General features: G+C 46.4%; 1 protein-coding gene across 2 annotated transcripts in view; it reads right to left on the reverse strand.

Moving 5' to 3' along the window:
* LOC129869415 (insulin receptor-like) overlaps positions 1-15,241 on the reverse strand; it is a 208,586-nt gene that overhangs the window by 158,502 nt on the left and 34,843 nt on the right. For both annotated transcript variants that reach the window (XM_055943809.1, XM_055943808.1), the window contains exon 2: positions 394-936. In XM_055943809.1, coding sequence (XP_055799784.1) covers positions 394-936 — 543 coding nt within the window. The remainder of the gene's footprint in view (positions 1-393; positions 937-15,241) is intronic.

Consider the following 15,241-nt stretch of genomic DNA (forward strand, 5'->3'; position numbering starts at 1 on the left):
GCCGCTCTCTCATCCACCCTGATACCTAACAGACAGACAGCTCCAGAGACTTCCTGCTTTACAGGAGGTGAAACGACATCAGAGGTGAAGTCACACATCCAGAGGCAGAGTTCAACTTCTCCTACGTGTAACAATATATAACACCTTATCTCAAATCTACAAGTTGACACAGGTAACACGGATTCAATTGGATGAAAATGCCAAGCACACAGGCATACACCCTTCATAGATGCACATTATTCCAACTGAACATATGGCAGGTATCAGGAAAGGAACCAAAAGAAAACGGAGTGGGACAACCAATGTTTTAGATATTGACATTTCTATTCACTACTCTGTATTGTGTGTTCTTTACCAGACTGAGTAACTAAAACAAATAAATAGACCACTTACTTCTCTGGCAGTGGTTCTGAGTCCAGCAGCGCTCTCCAAATTGTCCGTTGATGGTGGTCTGTGGGCAGGTTGTCTTCCCCTGGGCCGTGCCCGGACACACGTCCCCACACTCCTGGCTGTTCTTATTGGACACGATGTAGTTGTCCTCCACCGTGTCCAGAATCTTGGACCAGTCCAGGGTAGAGAGGTAGCAGAGGTCCGGGTTCTTCTCCAACCTCACGGCTCCTCTAGTGATGTTCATGAGGCTGTGGAGCCCCAGCTCCTTCAGGTGCACCATCTCAAACAGAACCAGGGCATAGTTGAAGAAGAGGTTGTTGCCTCGGATCACCGTCAGGTTGGGGAACAGGTCGCTGAGGGACTCCAGACCGTACACCCTGAACAGGAGGAGGTAGTCGGTGACCACGGTCAGCTTGGGGTAGCTGAGGCCCCTGAAGTCCTCAGTCTTGAACATGAGGAGGATCTTCAAGTGGCCCTCGATCACTGTGCAGTTCTCTAACAACTGCAGGTTGGTCATGTTGTTACGGATGTCCTTACTCTGACAGACTGGAGAAGAGAGAAGAGGAGACATGTCAGTAGACGATCTTGATAAGCAGTGGTTCATTGAATGACAGTAATTTAACTGATTCAAGACAAGAACATAGAAATAAGTTGCAGTAACATTTACATTTAAGTCATTTAGCAGACGCTCTTATCCAGAGCGACTTACAAATTGGAAAGTTCATACATATTCATCCTGGTCCCCCCGTGGGAATTGAACCCTGGTCCCCCCGTGGGAATTGAACCCACAACCCTGGCGTTGCAAGCGCCATGCTCTACCAACTGAGCCACACAGGACTAACGTCGGTTAGTGTTGGTTTTATGACACACGGATGAGTGTAAAATAAAGAATACAAGCGGGAGATACCATCTTGCCTTCTCTCTTCCAGCTACAACCACGAAACACTAATATTTGACACAAGAGAATCAGGCCATTCATAGGGCCGCTGCATTCTCTTAGACAGCTACTGCACGGCGGCACTTGGACTTCCCCTCAGCAAGGTTACAGACTCTTACCTGAATTATGTGTGTTATTTCATAGTTTTGATGTATATATAATAGCAGAAATGTATGTATGCATGTATATGTATGTGAATACATACATACATACATACATTATTTTTTTTTAAATATATCTTCCTTCATTACTTTCTAACCCTACCACCCCTCCCTTAATTGGAGTAAACTAGTGATAATGGTAATGCCAGGAATAAAAAGCCTGGAAGGCAACTTTTCATAATCTATACTGAACAAAAATATGAACACAACATATAAAGTGTTGGTCCCACACTTTCAGGAGCTGAAATAAAAGATCTCAGAAATGTTCCATACGCACAAAAAGCTTATTTCACTCAAATTGTGTGCACAAATGTGTTTACGTCCCTGTTAGTGAGCATTTCTCATTTGCCAAGATAATCCATCCACCTGACAGGTGTGGCATATCAAGCTGATTAAACAGCATGATACTTACATAGGTGCACCTTGTACTGGGGACAATAAAAGGCCACCCTAAAATGTATTAAAAGTTGTCACACAACACAATGCCACAGATGTCTCAAGTGTCTCAAGTTGAGGGAGCGTGCAATTGGCATGCTGACTCCAGGAATGTCCACCAGAGCTGTTGTCAGATAATTTAATGTTAATTTCTCTACCATAGGCCACCTCCAACATCGTTTTATAGAATGTGGCAGTACGTCCAACCAGCCTCAAGATCGCAGACCACGTGTAACCACGCCAACCCAGTACCTCCACATCTGGCTGCTTCACCTGCGGGTTCGTCTGAGACCAGACACCTGAACAGCTGATGAAACTGCGGGTTTGCACAACCGAAAAATTCCTGCACAAACTGACAGAAAACATCTCAGGGAAGCACATCTGCGTGCCCGTCGTCCTTACCAGGGTCTTGACCTGACTGCAGTTCAGCGTCATAACCGACTTCAGTGGGCAAATGTTCACCTTGAATGGCAACTGGCACGCTGGAGAAGTGTGCTCTTCACGGATGAATCCTGTTTTCAACTGTACCAGCGGGTACGGCGTCGAGTGAGCGAGCGGTTTGCTGATGTCAACATTGTGCTCCCTTGGTGGTGGTGGGGTTATGGTATGGGCAGGCATAAGCTACGGACAACGAACACAATTACATTTTATGGATGGCAATATTGTCAGTACCATTGTTGTGCCATTTCACCTGCCGCCATCACCTCATGTTTCAGCATGATAAATGCACGATCCCATGTCGCATCTGTACACAATTCCTGGAAGTTGAAAATATCCCAGTTCTTCCATCGCCTGCATACTCACCAGACATGTCAACCATTGAGCATGTTTGGGATGCTCTGGATCAACGTGTACGACAGCGTGTTCCAGTTGCCACCAATATCCAGCTACATCTCACAGCCATTAAAAGATGAGTGGGACAACATTCCACAGGCCACATTCAACAGCCTGATCAACTCTATGTGAAGGAGATGTGTCGCGCTGCATGGAGGTAAATGGTGGTCACACCAGATACTGACTGGTTTTCTGATCCAGGCCCCTACTTTTTATTTTTTTATTTAAGGTTTCTGTGACCAACAGATTAATATCTGTATTCCCAGTCATGTGAAATCCATAGATTAGGGCCAAATGAATTGATTTCAATTGACTGATTTCCTTATATGAACTGTAGTTCAGTAAATTGTTCAATGTTACGTTTATGTTTTTGTTCAGTGAGGTTGAGCTCAGCACAACCTCACTGCCCAGTACACACCCTCAATACCCCCCCCCCCCCCCCACACACACACACACACAACCCCAGGACCCACACACACCAGTACACACAGCCCCCACAACCCAGTACACACACACACACACACACCCGTACACACACCCCCACCCCCCCCCCCAGTACACACACCCCCCCACCAGTATACACACACACACACACACACACAACAGTACACACCTCCCCACCAGTACACACCCACCCACCAGTATACACACACACACACCCCCCAGCAGTACACACACCCACCCCCACCCGAGCCACACACCACAGTCGACACACACACACCCAAAGAACACACAAACCACTATACACATACAAACACCAGTACACACAGCCCCACCCACAACACAGTACACAAACACCAGTACACCCACCCACACCCAATAGTAACAATGTAACAATGTACACACAATGTAACGACCAGGGGGATATCAGGACTGAACCACAATGTAACGACCAGGGGGATATCAGGACTGAACCACAATGTAACGACCAGGGGGATATCAGGACTGAACCACAATGTAACGACCAGGGGGATATCAGGACTGAACCACAATGTAACGACCAGGGGGATATCAGGACTGAACCACAATGTAACGACCAGGGGGATATCAGGACTGAACCACAATGTAACGACCAGGGGGATATCAGGACTGAACCACAATGTAACGACCAGGGGGATATCAGGACTGAACCACAATGTAACGACCAGGGGGATATCAGGACTGAACCACAATGTAACGACCAGGGGGATATCAGGACTGAACCACAATGTAACGACCAGGGGGATACCAGGACTGAACCACATTGTAACGACCAGGGGGATACCAGGACTGAACCACATTGTAACGACCAGGGGGATACCAGGACTGAACCACAATGTAACGACCAGGGGGATATCAGGACTGAACCACAATGTAACGACCAGGGGGATATCAGGACTGAACCACAATGTAACGACCAGGGGGATATCAGGACTGAACCACAATGAAACGACCAGGGACTGAACCAACATGTAACGACGAGGGGGATATCAGGACTGAACCACAATGAAACGACCAGGGAGATATCAGGACTGAACCACAATGAAACGACCAGGGACTGAACCAACATGTAACGACGAGGGGGATATCAGGACTGAACCACAATGAAACGACCAGGGAGATATCAGGACTGAACCACAATGAAACGACCAGGGACTGAACCAACATGTAACGACGAGGGGGATATCAGGACTGAACCACAATGTAACGACCAGGACTGAACCACAATGTAACGACGAGGGGGATATCAGGACTGAACCACAATGTAACGACCAGGGAGATATCAGGACTGAACCACAGACCGACGTCAATGTAACGACCAAGGGGATATCAGGACTGAACCACAATGAAACGACCAGGGAGATATCAGGACTGAACCACAATGAAACGACCAGGGAGATATCAGGACTGAACCACAATGAAACGACCAGGGGGATATCAGGACGAAACTAGGCCTAGACAAGTCCAATAACACTCAGTGACAGACAGACGGGCAATTCCATGGTAACAGAATTATGCCGATTCAGATGTTTTACATTAAAATGTATACCAAACAAAAACCATTGATTTAAAAAGTTCACTAAACAATAGAACTCCATGCAGAAGGACTACTTTGAACAATGAAAAAAATATATATATAACTTTACAGGAAGAAGTGTGTAGATTCAAAGTTTGGTCACAAAACTGCACTGTTTTTCAAGTAAATGGCTTTCATTTTTGTATTTACTGTGTACATTGTTTAAAGTATTCATTGTGCATAGAGTAGTACGGTTTGTTAAACATTCAAATCTATACTTTTTTGTTTGGCATACATGTGTGGATATAATGAGAGAACAATGACTCTTGGTTCAGCTCTGTTCACTGTGTAGATGGAAGGCCAACTGTAAATCGGTATTGATTCAAAAAACGGGTCACCAGTACGTACCCTGCAGTTCAAACAGTCGATACGGCAAGCTGATTCACCATATTAAAGTCCATTACAGACCAGTACAATAAAAAGACCTACAACGTTAGGCCAAAGACACAGTAGCCGTCGATAACATCAGTTAACTCAAGATAGAAATTGGGCAAACATCATTAAAAAAAAAAAGATGAATACATTTAAAAAGAAGGAAACAGCTCACTATAGCAACAAGTCCCAGCAAGCACAAACACACGGACCGGCTTGGCGTCTCCTGGCAGGGACTCAACCACCAGGATCCACAACAACATAAATATGAAGGGGGAAAAAGGGGTGGGGGTTTCATACTACAATACCTTACCAACTAATAATGTAATGATTTAATAACAAATGTATTTGTATTTATTTTCAATAGAGCGAGTCACAGGTTATTGATTTCCAGTCAGTGTTGCTGTAGGCTACTGTGTGGCTGTGCCTGGTCAGGTCTAGAAGAGCCAGGTGTTCCTGGTCAGGTCTAGAAGAGCCAGGTGTGTGGCTGTGCCTGGTCAGGTCTAGAAGAGCATGGTGTTCCTGGTCAGGTCTAGAAGAGCCAGGTGTTCCTGGTCAGGTCTAGAAGAGCCAGGTGTTCCTGGTCAGGTCTAGAAGAGCCTGGTGTGTGGCTGTGCCTGGTCAGGTCTAGAAGAGCATGGTGTTCCTGGTCAGGTCTAGAAGAGCCGGGTGTTCCTGGTCAGGTCTAGAAGAGCCTAGTGTTTCTGGTCAGGTCTAGAAGAGCCTGGTGTGCCTGGTCAGGTCTAGAAGAGCCTGGTGTGTGGCTGTGCCTGGTCAGGTCTAGAAGAGCCTGGTGTTCCTGGTCTGGTCTAAAAGAGCCTAGTGTGTGGCTGTGCCTGGTCAGGTCTAGAAGAGCCTGGTGTGTGGCTGTGCCTGGTCAGGTCTAGAAGAGCCTGGTGTGTGGCTGTGCCTGGTCAGGTCTAGAAGAGCCTGGTGTTCCTGGTGTGTGGCTGTGCCTGGTAAGGTCTAGAAGAGCCTGGTGTTCCTGGTGTGTGGCTGTGCCAGGTCAGGTCTAGAAGAGCCTGGTGTGTGGCTGTGCCTGGTCAGGTCTAGAAGAGCCTGGTGTGTAGCTGTGCCTGGTCAGGTCTAGAAGAGCCTGGTGTGTGGCTGTGCCTGGTCAGGTCTAGAAGAGCCTGGTGTGTAGCTGTGCCTGGTCAGGTCTAGAAGAGCCTGGTGTGTGGCTGTGCCTGGTCAGGTCTAGAAGAGCCTGGTGTGTAGCTGTGCCTGGTCAGGTCTAGAAGAGCCTGGTGTTCCTGGTCAGGTCTAGAAGAGCCTGGTGTTCCTGGTGTGTGGCTGTGCCTGGTCAGGTCTAGAAGAGCCTGGTGTTCCTGGTGTGTGGCTGTGCCTGGTCAGGTCTAGAAGAGCCTGGTGTTCCTGGTGTGTGGCTGTGCCTGGTCAGGTCTAGAAGAGCCTGGTGTTCCTGGTGTGTGGCTGTGCCTGGTCAGGTCTAGAAGAGCCTGGTGTGTGGCTGTGCCTGGTCAGGTCTAGAAGAGCCTGGTGTTCCTGGTGTGTGGCTGTGCCTGGTCAGGTCTAGAAGAGCCTGGTGTTCCTGGTGTGTGGCTGTGCCTGGTGTGTGGCTGTGCCTGGTCAGGTCTAGAAGTGCCTGGTGTTCCTGGTGTGTGGCTGTGCCTGGTCAGGTCTAGAAGAGCCTGGTGTTCCTGGTGTGTAGCTGTCCCTGGTCAGGTCTAGAAGGGCCTGGTGTTCCTGGTGTGTGGCTGTGCCTGGTCAGGTCTAGAAGAGCTTGGTGTTCCTGGTGTGTGGCTGTGCCTGGTCAGGTCTAGAAGAGCCTGGTGTTCCTGGTGTGTAGCTGTGCCTGGTCAGGTCTAGAAGAGCCTGGTGTTCCTGGTGTGTGGCTGTGCCTGGTCAGGTCTAGAAGAGCCTGGTGTTCCTGGTGTGTGGCTGTGCCTGGTCAGGTCTAGAAGAGCCTGGTGTTCCTGGTGTGTGGCTGTGCCTGGTCAGGTCTAGAAGAGCCTGGTGTTCCTGGTGTGTGGCTGTGCCTGGTGTGTGGCTGTGCCTGGTCAGGTCTAGAGGTGCCTGGTGTTCCTGGTGTGTGGCTGTGCCTGGTCAGGTCTAGAAGAGCCTGGTGTTCCTGGTGTGTGGCTGTGCCTGGTCAGGTCTAGAAGTGCCTGGTGTTCCTGGTGTGTGGCTGTGCCTGGTCAGGTCTAGAAGAGCCTGGTGTTCCTGGTGTGTGGCTGTGCCTGGTCAGGTCTAGAAGAGCCTGGTGTTCCTGGTGTGTGGCTGTGCCTGGTCAGGTCTAGAAGAGCCTGGTGTTCCTGGTGTGTAGCTGTGCCTGGTCAGGTCTAGAAGAGCCTGGTGTTCCTGGTGTGTGGCTGTGCCTGGTCAGGTCTAGAAGAGCCTGGTGTTCCTGGTGTGTGGCTGTGCCTGGTCAGGTCTAGAAGAGCCTGGTGTTCCTGGTGTGTGGCTGTGCCTGGTCAGGTCTAGAAGAGCCTGGTGTTCCTGGTGTGTAGCGGAGCATATGGATTTAGTCCGCTGGTAATGTTCAACATCACAACGTGTTCTAAACCGTTGGAGGCAGACAAGCTTTTTGCCGTCTCCAATCGTCCACATGGCTCTGGCGACGCATTGCTACCACTTGGTGGGGGGGGGGGGGAATCTGGTACTTTGCCCAAATTTCATTTTTCTAAGGACATGCAAAAAATAGAGGCATTGGGAAAACTTATTCAAGTATTATTATTATTTATTTTTTAGCTAACTAGCTACCTATAGTAGGCCACTGTGTTGGCCAACTCAAATGAGCTGCTATAGCTAGCTAACTTCACATATTGTATAACTAAGTGAATTAAATATAATCTAGCTAGCTAACTTCCTATTAGTTAGCTATCTCTATGTATTTATGATTGTAATAAATTCGTAGATAACAGCCATGCAAGACTTTGAGACTTTGCAGCTCCAGCTGTCAGAAAAGGAAGCGAGCAGGCTACTGTATAGGGCAGGTCATTTTGTGAGATGACATTATAAAAAGATTATCCAGTTCAGTCCCCTAGAGGGGACAGAGATAATAGTAAAAATAGTATCCAGTACTATCTAATTTGAGTATAATGAATCCTGTTTCTTTGTCATGTTTTCTGTCCTCAGATACAGGGAGCTGTGGAAGCCTGTGGCAAAATTAGGTTCTAAATGAATGTCCCAAGAGACTAAGGGTGTATCCTTGTATATACATGTACCTATGTTAGCAAATGTTTACATAAATACGGTTTTCTTTTCACCTGAAACGATGCTTTAGTAATAGTTGCTACTCCTTCTGTTCTTCTCCAAAACGAACCTCTTTGGCTAGCTACTTTTTGTCCTTCATGCTAGCCTGAATAACAGAAAAACGAATCACTCCGATGTCCAAATTAAAACTATTGATATGGGACAGCATTGTAGACCATACGCTCCCCTCTTGCTGCAGCTTTATCGCATCTCAAAAGAACAGAAATGCAGTGAAAACAAGCGTGCTGCAACACATTTCAAATGGGCAAATAGCGTTAGAAAATGTTGCTCGTCTCCAGTGCTTGTTTTGTTTATGGATGGCAGCATTTGCGCAAAATGGAAATCGTGATCCCCCGCTTTTAAACAGGGTATAGTGACTGGGAATATGAATGTATGGAAACAGTCCAGTTATGCCCTCCGTAAGGAAATCAAACAGACAAAACATCAGTACAGAAACAAAGTGGGAGTCATAATTCAACGGCTCAGACACAAAAAGTATGTGGCAGACACTCCAGACAGTCACGGATTACAAAGGGAAAACCAGTCACCACGTGGAATCTGACGTCTTGCTCCCGGACAAGCTAAACACCTTCTTCGCCCGATTTGAGGATAACACAGTGCCACTGACGCGGGCCGCTACCCAAGGACTGTGAGCCCTCGTTCTCTGTGCCCGACGTGAGTAAGACATTTAAGTGTGTTAACCCTCGCAAGGCTGCCGGCTCAGACGGCATCTCTAGCCACATCCTTGGTGCATGCGCAGACCAGCTTGCTGGTGTTTATTCTCCCTCTACCTATCCCAGTCTGCTGTCCCCACTTGCTTCAAGATGTTCACCACTGCTTCTGTACCCAAGAAAGTGAAGGTGACTTAATTAAATTGCTATCATCCCGTTGCACTCACTTCTGTCTTCAGGAAGTGCTCCGAGAGGCTAGTTGAGTCTCATTTCACCTCCACTTTACCCGACACCCTGCAATTTACCCACTGCAATTTACATATCGCCCCAACAGATCCAAGGATGATGCGATCGCCATCGCACTACCATATCCCCTTTGGACAAGAGGAATACCCATGTAAGAATGCCTGCGGCTCATCCTTCAACACCATAGTAACCTCCTAGCTCAGAACTAAGCTCGGGGCCCTGAGTCTGAGCCCCACAAGTGGGAGTGTTTAGCCCTCTCCTGTACTCTCTGTTCACCCATGACTGCGTGGCCACGCACTCCTCTAACTCAAATCATCAAGTTTGCAGACGACAAGAGTGGTAGGCCTGCTTACCAACAACAACGACACAGCCTACAGGGAGGTGAAGACCCTGGCGAAGTGGTGCCAGGAAAATAATCTCTTACTAAACAAAACGAAGGAGCTGATCGTGGACTTCAGGAGAGAGCAATTAAGTCACCTTCACACCATGCGCAATGCCAAGCGACGGCTGGAGTGGTGTAAAGCTCGCCACCATTGGACTGGAGCTCAGCAGTGACGAGGTAACAATGCAGAACTGCTTTTAATTTAGGAGAGAAAGACTTAGCCGGCGACTGTACGATATATACACAAATAATCAACTGAACGAAGGAACATAAACTGAATCAAATATAGCCCTCAAAAGAAGAAACACAGGCATCAAATATACCTGTAACGGGCAGCATGCCGACCTATTCCCTGTCCAGTCTCTGGACGACAACAAAGAAAATTAAAGGGATTAAATCCCACTACCCATCATGCATTTGACCAATGAGAAACAGCCACGACACATCAGGTTCAATTAACATGCCAATAGCATGAATTTCAATATTCATCATCGGATGATAAACGTACATGAATAATCTTACAGCACACTTCAATAAAGGTGCAAACATTAGCATAAATACACTTAGGAATATGATCAGATATGAGTTACTACTGCATTACACGTCAATGAAAAACCATGCGCTCACCAGTCAAAACACTAACCAGGAAATGGACAGATACAATAACGAGGAAAACAATATTAATAATTTATTTTAGCTTAACCTTATCGTTTTAATAGTTAAACATGATCGCATTTTAGTTGTAGTTTCTGATCGTTTAATACATATTCACAAAGAGAACTATACCTGGCTACGCACAACAAATGGTTTTAGGCGCATTTTTTTTGTTGTTGCTGGCAACGATGTGCTAATCTGGTCATTTCCAGTATTTTATAACTTTGTGCAGCGCAAGCCTACACTACGGTGCGTGCAGGGAGCCAAAAACAACTCAATGAATCATTAAAAAAAACTACGAATCCAATTTCACAGAGAGAAAGATGGCCGACCTGAATCAACATTTAAAAACTCATTGTTTAGCTTTGATTTCCCAGAGGTAGAGGGGTGTCACAACTCAGACAAACAGGCCGTAAGTCCATTAGAAAGAAGAGACGTTAGCCGCTATATAAACTATACAAGTCAATGGCACTCCACTCACATGTACACGTGCAGAGCAGCTGCTTGCCCTCTGACTAACTTCCCAGGCTTAATTGCGCAAACGCAAAATGGTGGCAAGAACCCCCCCCCCCCTCGCATTACGTTTACAGAAAGCTGTGTTTTCCACAAGTACATATAGTAGCCAGCCAAATAGGAAAAAGTATCTGAAAGAGAGAAATTATTGAATAGTTTATCAATATTTCCTTTGAGGATTGGAAAAATTAGTTGTGGTATTGTGTAGAAATACATGCTTTTATAAAAGTTAATTCATGAAAATGTGGTTTTGGATATTGTCTAGGCTTATTTGATCAGGAATATTTTCAAAGTAAGAGAACAAACCTTATTTTAATCCTTCAGAGTTAATCTAAGTATCATAATAAATAAAATAAAATACCCATCAAAATATGTAATTTGTGAATTTGTTGTGCAATGCGTTTCTATTGGCTATAGTAGTAAAGGGTTAAATTCAATATTTTATTTAAAAAAATATATATTTATTTTATTTGATACCTAAAAGAGGTCCTAAAATATTTTATCAAACAAATAAATGATCAATGGTATGACCATCTTAAAAAAACAAATAACATATGTTAGCTTGCTGTATTCTCTCTGGTCATGGTTTGAAAAGTGATTAAATCTCCTGTCAGCCGGTATCAAACTTTTCTGTGGGGGTTCCTGGAAGCTGTAGTAGGTGCAGTGATTCTAGCTATCCAATGGGCCAGCGCAGCAGGCTCACTTACATGGAGCGTCTCCCCCCCCCCCCGAGAGACTTCGGGTTAGTTCAGCTGAAGTCGTTAAGTTAAAAAAAACATTATTTTTTGAAACTTACTGGGCCCTGCTGCTTTTAGGTTACAAAGGGTCACGCCGTTATCATTCAAAAGTCTGCATTTTCTCTAGGTGATCGCTACCTACACGGGACATTTTCTCTAGGTGATCACTACCTACACAGGACATTTTCTCTAGGTGATCACTACCTACACGGGACTTTCTTGGTCAGAATTCAGTTCTGAATCCCCTTTCAGCGGGAATACTGGACACAGGTGAGGTATTTCCATACATGATTTACCACCATGTTTTACCCAAAAAAGGCGCAGACTTTCCTGTTTCCATCAAGGGGGGGCACCCGTGTCTCACTGGGCCATGGCTCCAGGCGAAGACAGGCCACTGGTACTTTTCAGCGGGCATCTACATAACAATGGCTAACTGTGAAATGTACCACCTTCTCACAATGCATACGATTTGACTCAGATCTTCATCAGTATAACTGTCAGCCCTAGCTGTGGAAGCACAACTACACTGGAGTTTTACATTAACGGAAAAACACTGGTATGAGGTTAGGTCTATGTGTCGGATGCCACCGACAGAGACTCACCGTCATATTCTCCCCCCGCAGAGAGACAGAGAGCGAGACACAGAGAGCGAGACACAGAGAGCGAGACACAGAGAGCGAGACACAGAGAGCGAGACAGAGAGCGAGACAGAGAGAAGAGAGCGAGACACAGAGAAGAGAGCGAGACAGAGAGCGAGACAGAGATACAGAGGTTTGTAGGATGGACGAGACGTTTCAGATAATCGCAGCAAGTCTATTTAAATAAAAAGTTGGAACTTGAAATGTAAATGTCACATAGCCAATACACCTGCATTTCAAAAAAAATTATGTGCATCCACCCGTGGTAGTCAGATATATTAGGTCTACAGCCCACAAGGTTGAACAATCTATTGGGATTAGCTAGAAGAATTGACTCAATCTGCCTAGTATTTCATATTTTAGTTTGTCGGCCATTAGAAAACATGGTGATAAAAAAAATCCTTGTTAGTGATAGGAGGGCCTAAGCGATGCTAATCCTACACTAGTCGTCATATTGACACATCTAGTCAGACCCACAGGCAAGAGAGGAGTGCAACACTACCTGCATGGTCTTCCATGGATACCCATTCTGCAACAACAAAGCTAACGCAGCTGTGATGACGGCGCCAAACACAAGCTCCACAACTAGTGAATGAAACACAAGGACTAAAAACAGTAACATTTACTTCAACTAGTGAATGAAACACAAGGACTAAAAACAGTAACATTTGAAAATGAAATGACAGGAGAGAAAATAAGTTGTTTTTCTGACTATTGACAACGCTGTTCCTAAAGATGACTGATGGTAAACACAGCCTACTTCCTGTCACAGTAAGTTTATAGGCTACTTGTTACGGCGTCCCGGGAGGAACATGACCGATGATCTGCTCTGCCGAGACTGATTGAGCAACACAAAATGTGTCTTGTCTTTAACCTGACAGTCCAGGGGGGGGGGGGGTGGAGAGAGGGAGCGAGGGAAGAGAGGAAGTTTAGAACGTTTTGCGGTGAGGCAGCTGAAGGGCGAACTGTCACTTTAAAACAATGACAACCTCCAACCAACCAGCATTAGGAAAGTTGGGAAAGTCCAGAGAGAGAGGAGATCTCTTCTGTAAGCCGAGCCCCGGTAGGGCTGAAGTAAGGGCTGCAGGACGGTTGGTGATCACATGCATGAATGGAAGTCCCTATAGCCTGCTGTTACATAAGCACATACACACACACAACCTAATTGAAGGGCTGGGGGGGGGGTTCCCTTCAAACCACAGGTTTCCAATGGCTTCAAGTCCGGAGACAGATGGACAATGCAAAATGTAGATTTTATTTCTTTGTAGACTTTGATGTGTGCTTGCAGTTCTTGTCTTGCTGGAAGATCCAATTGCATCCAAAGTTTCAACTTCCTGCCAGAGGCAACCAGGTATTTGCCAGAAATGTCGTAGTACTTGGTAAAGTTCATGATGCCATTGACCTTCACAAAGGGGCCCAGGACCAGTGGAAGAAAAACAGTCTCATAACGTCAAAGATCTACAACCATATTTTACTGTAGGTACGAGGTTATTTTCTGCATATGCTTCTGTTTTTCCATGCCAAACCAACCGTTGGTATGCGTGTGGCCAAAGAGCTCTATGTTCATGTCATCTGACCATAGCGCCGCTTACTATCCAAGCACCAAATGCCATTTAGCAAACTCCAGGCTGGTGCTATGGTCAGATGACTTGAAAAATAGAGCTCTTTGCCCACGCCCACCAGCGGTGGGTTTGGCGTTGGGGGGGGGAAAAAACAGAGGCATATTGCAGTGGACCATTGAACGCCAAGACGTGGCTTTTAAAATTATAAAAATTTACCCAGAGTAATTACATGTGAGGCATTTCAAATCAACCAAGGGATGAAAATAACACGCAGAAAGACAAGGGACAAGCTGCAGACAGTAGGAACCAACTGTCATATAAATAGGAACACACACAGGAAAAACAGCACAAGTGTTGCATCGACTTGCCCTACAGTACGGAGTACGCTGCTAAAAACTAAAATGGTGACCTAGCAAACAAGCTAACAGATACACTAGGGGGGAAAAATCTAGTCAAACAGGCACACAAACAACTTGCATAGTGCAATATTCAAATCGTATTCCATCTTTAGCGTCCCTGGCAGGCTGGCTGTTGTCGTGTAATGGTGATGGCTTCAGCCTCACTCCCATTGAAAAGGAGCGCGAGCGCGTCTGGTTACTGTACAGGCTGTGTGCCGAAGCACGGCAGACTCCAGCACTAATAAAGGGCCATAATGTCAGATGGGCGGCCAAGATTAGGGTTAAATTAAAATCACAGTGGTGATTTTGTCTCTGCCTGGCCCTCCCAGACACCGCTGCCTGGCCCTCCCAGACACCTCTGCCTGGCCCTCCCAGACACCGCTGCCTGGCCCTCCCAGACACCGCTGCCTGGCCCTCCTAGACACCGCTGCCTGGCCCTCCTAGACACCGCTGCCTGGCCCTCCCAGACACCCTTGCCTGGCCCTCCAATAACAAAGGAAGATAACGAAGCCAGGCTCCCAGATGAGAGAGGTAGGCACACAGAGGGAAACAACAGATATTGAGGTGGGGAACAGGACAGAGGCAGCAGGATTACCATAGAAACCAACAGAGCGAGGCAGCAGGATTATTTTACATAGAGAGGCAGCAGGATTACCATAGAAACCAACAGAGCGAGGCAGCAGGATTATTTTACATAGAGAGGCAGCCGATTTCACCTCTCCAGGGGTGACCTTCCCTGAACTCGATGATGCTCGAAGAAAAGAGGTCTTTCTGTCTGTCCAGGTCTTTGAGGTATTCTGGAGGCAAAAACCTTTGGGATAATTCCTTAGTTCCTTTAGACAACTCACACAGTAACAGACAGTATTCTCAGCTGTCTCTTCAGCATGCAGCTAAGGATTAATGCACTACTGATTTTAGTACAACAAGGTCCAGATCCAACCAGAAAAATATCTCCTCAATTCTGCGGAGAAGGGGAAAAAGACGCCATCTGGAAGCCGGACACAAAACCAGGTGCTGCTCCAATCAAATCAAAAATAAAGAA

Source organism: Salvelinus fontinalis, chromosome 14 (genome assembly GCF_029448725.1).
Source record: "Salvelinus fontinalis isolate EN_2023a chromosome 14, ASM2944872v1, whole genome shotgun sequence".
Classification (NCBI taxonomy): domain Eukaryota; kingdom Metazoa; phylum Chordata; class Actinopteri; order Salmoniformes; family Salmonidae; genus Salvelinus; species Salvelinus fontinalis.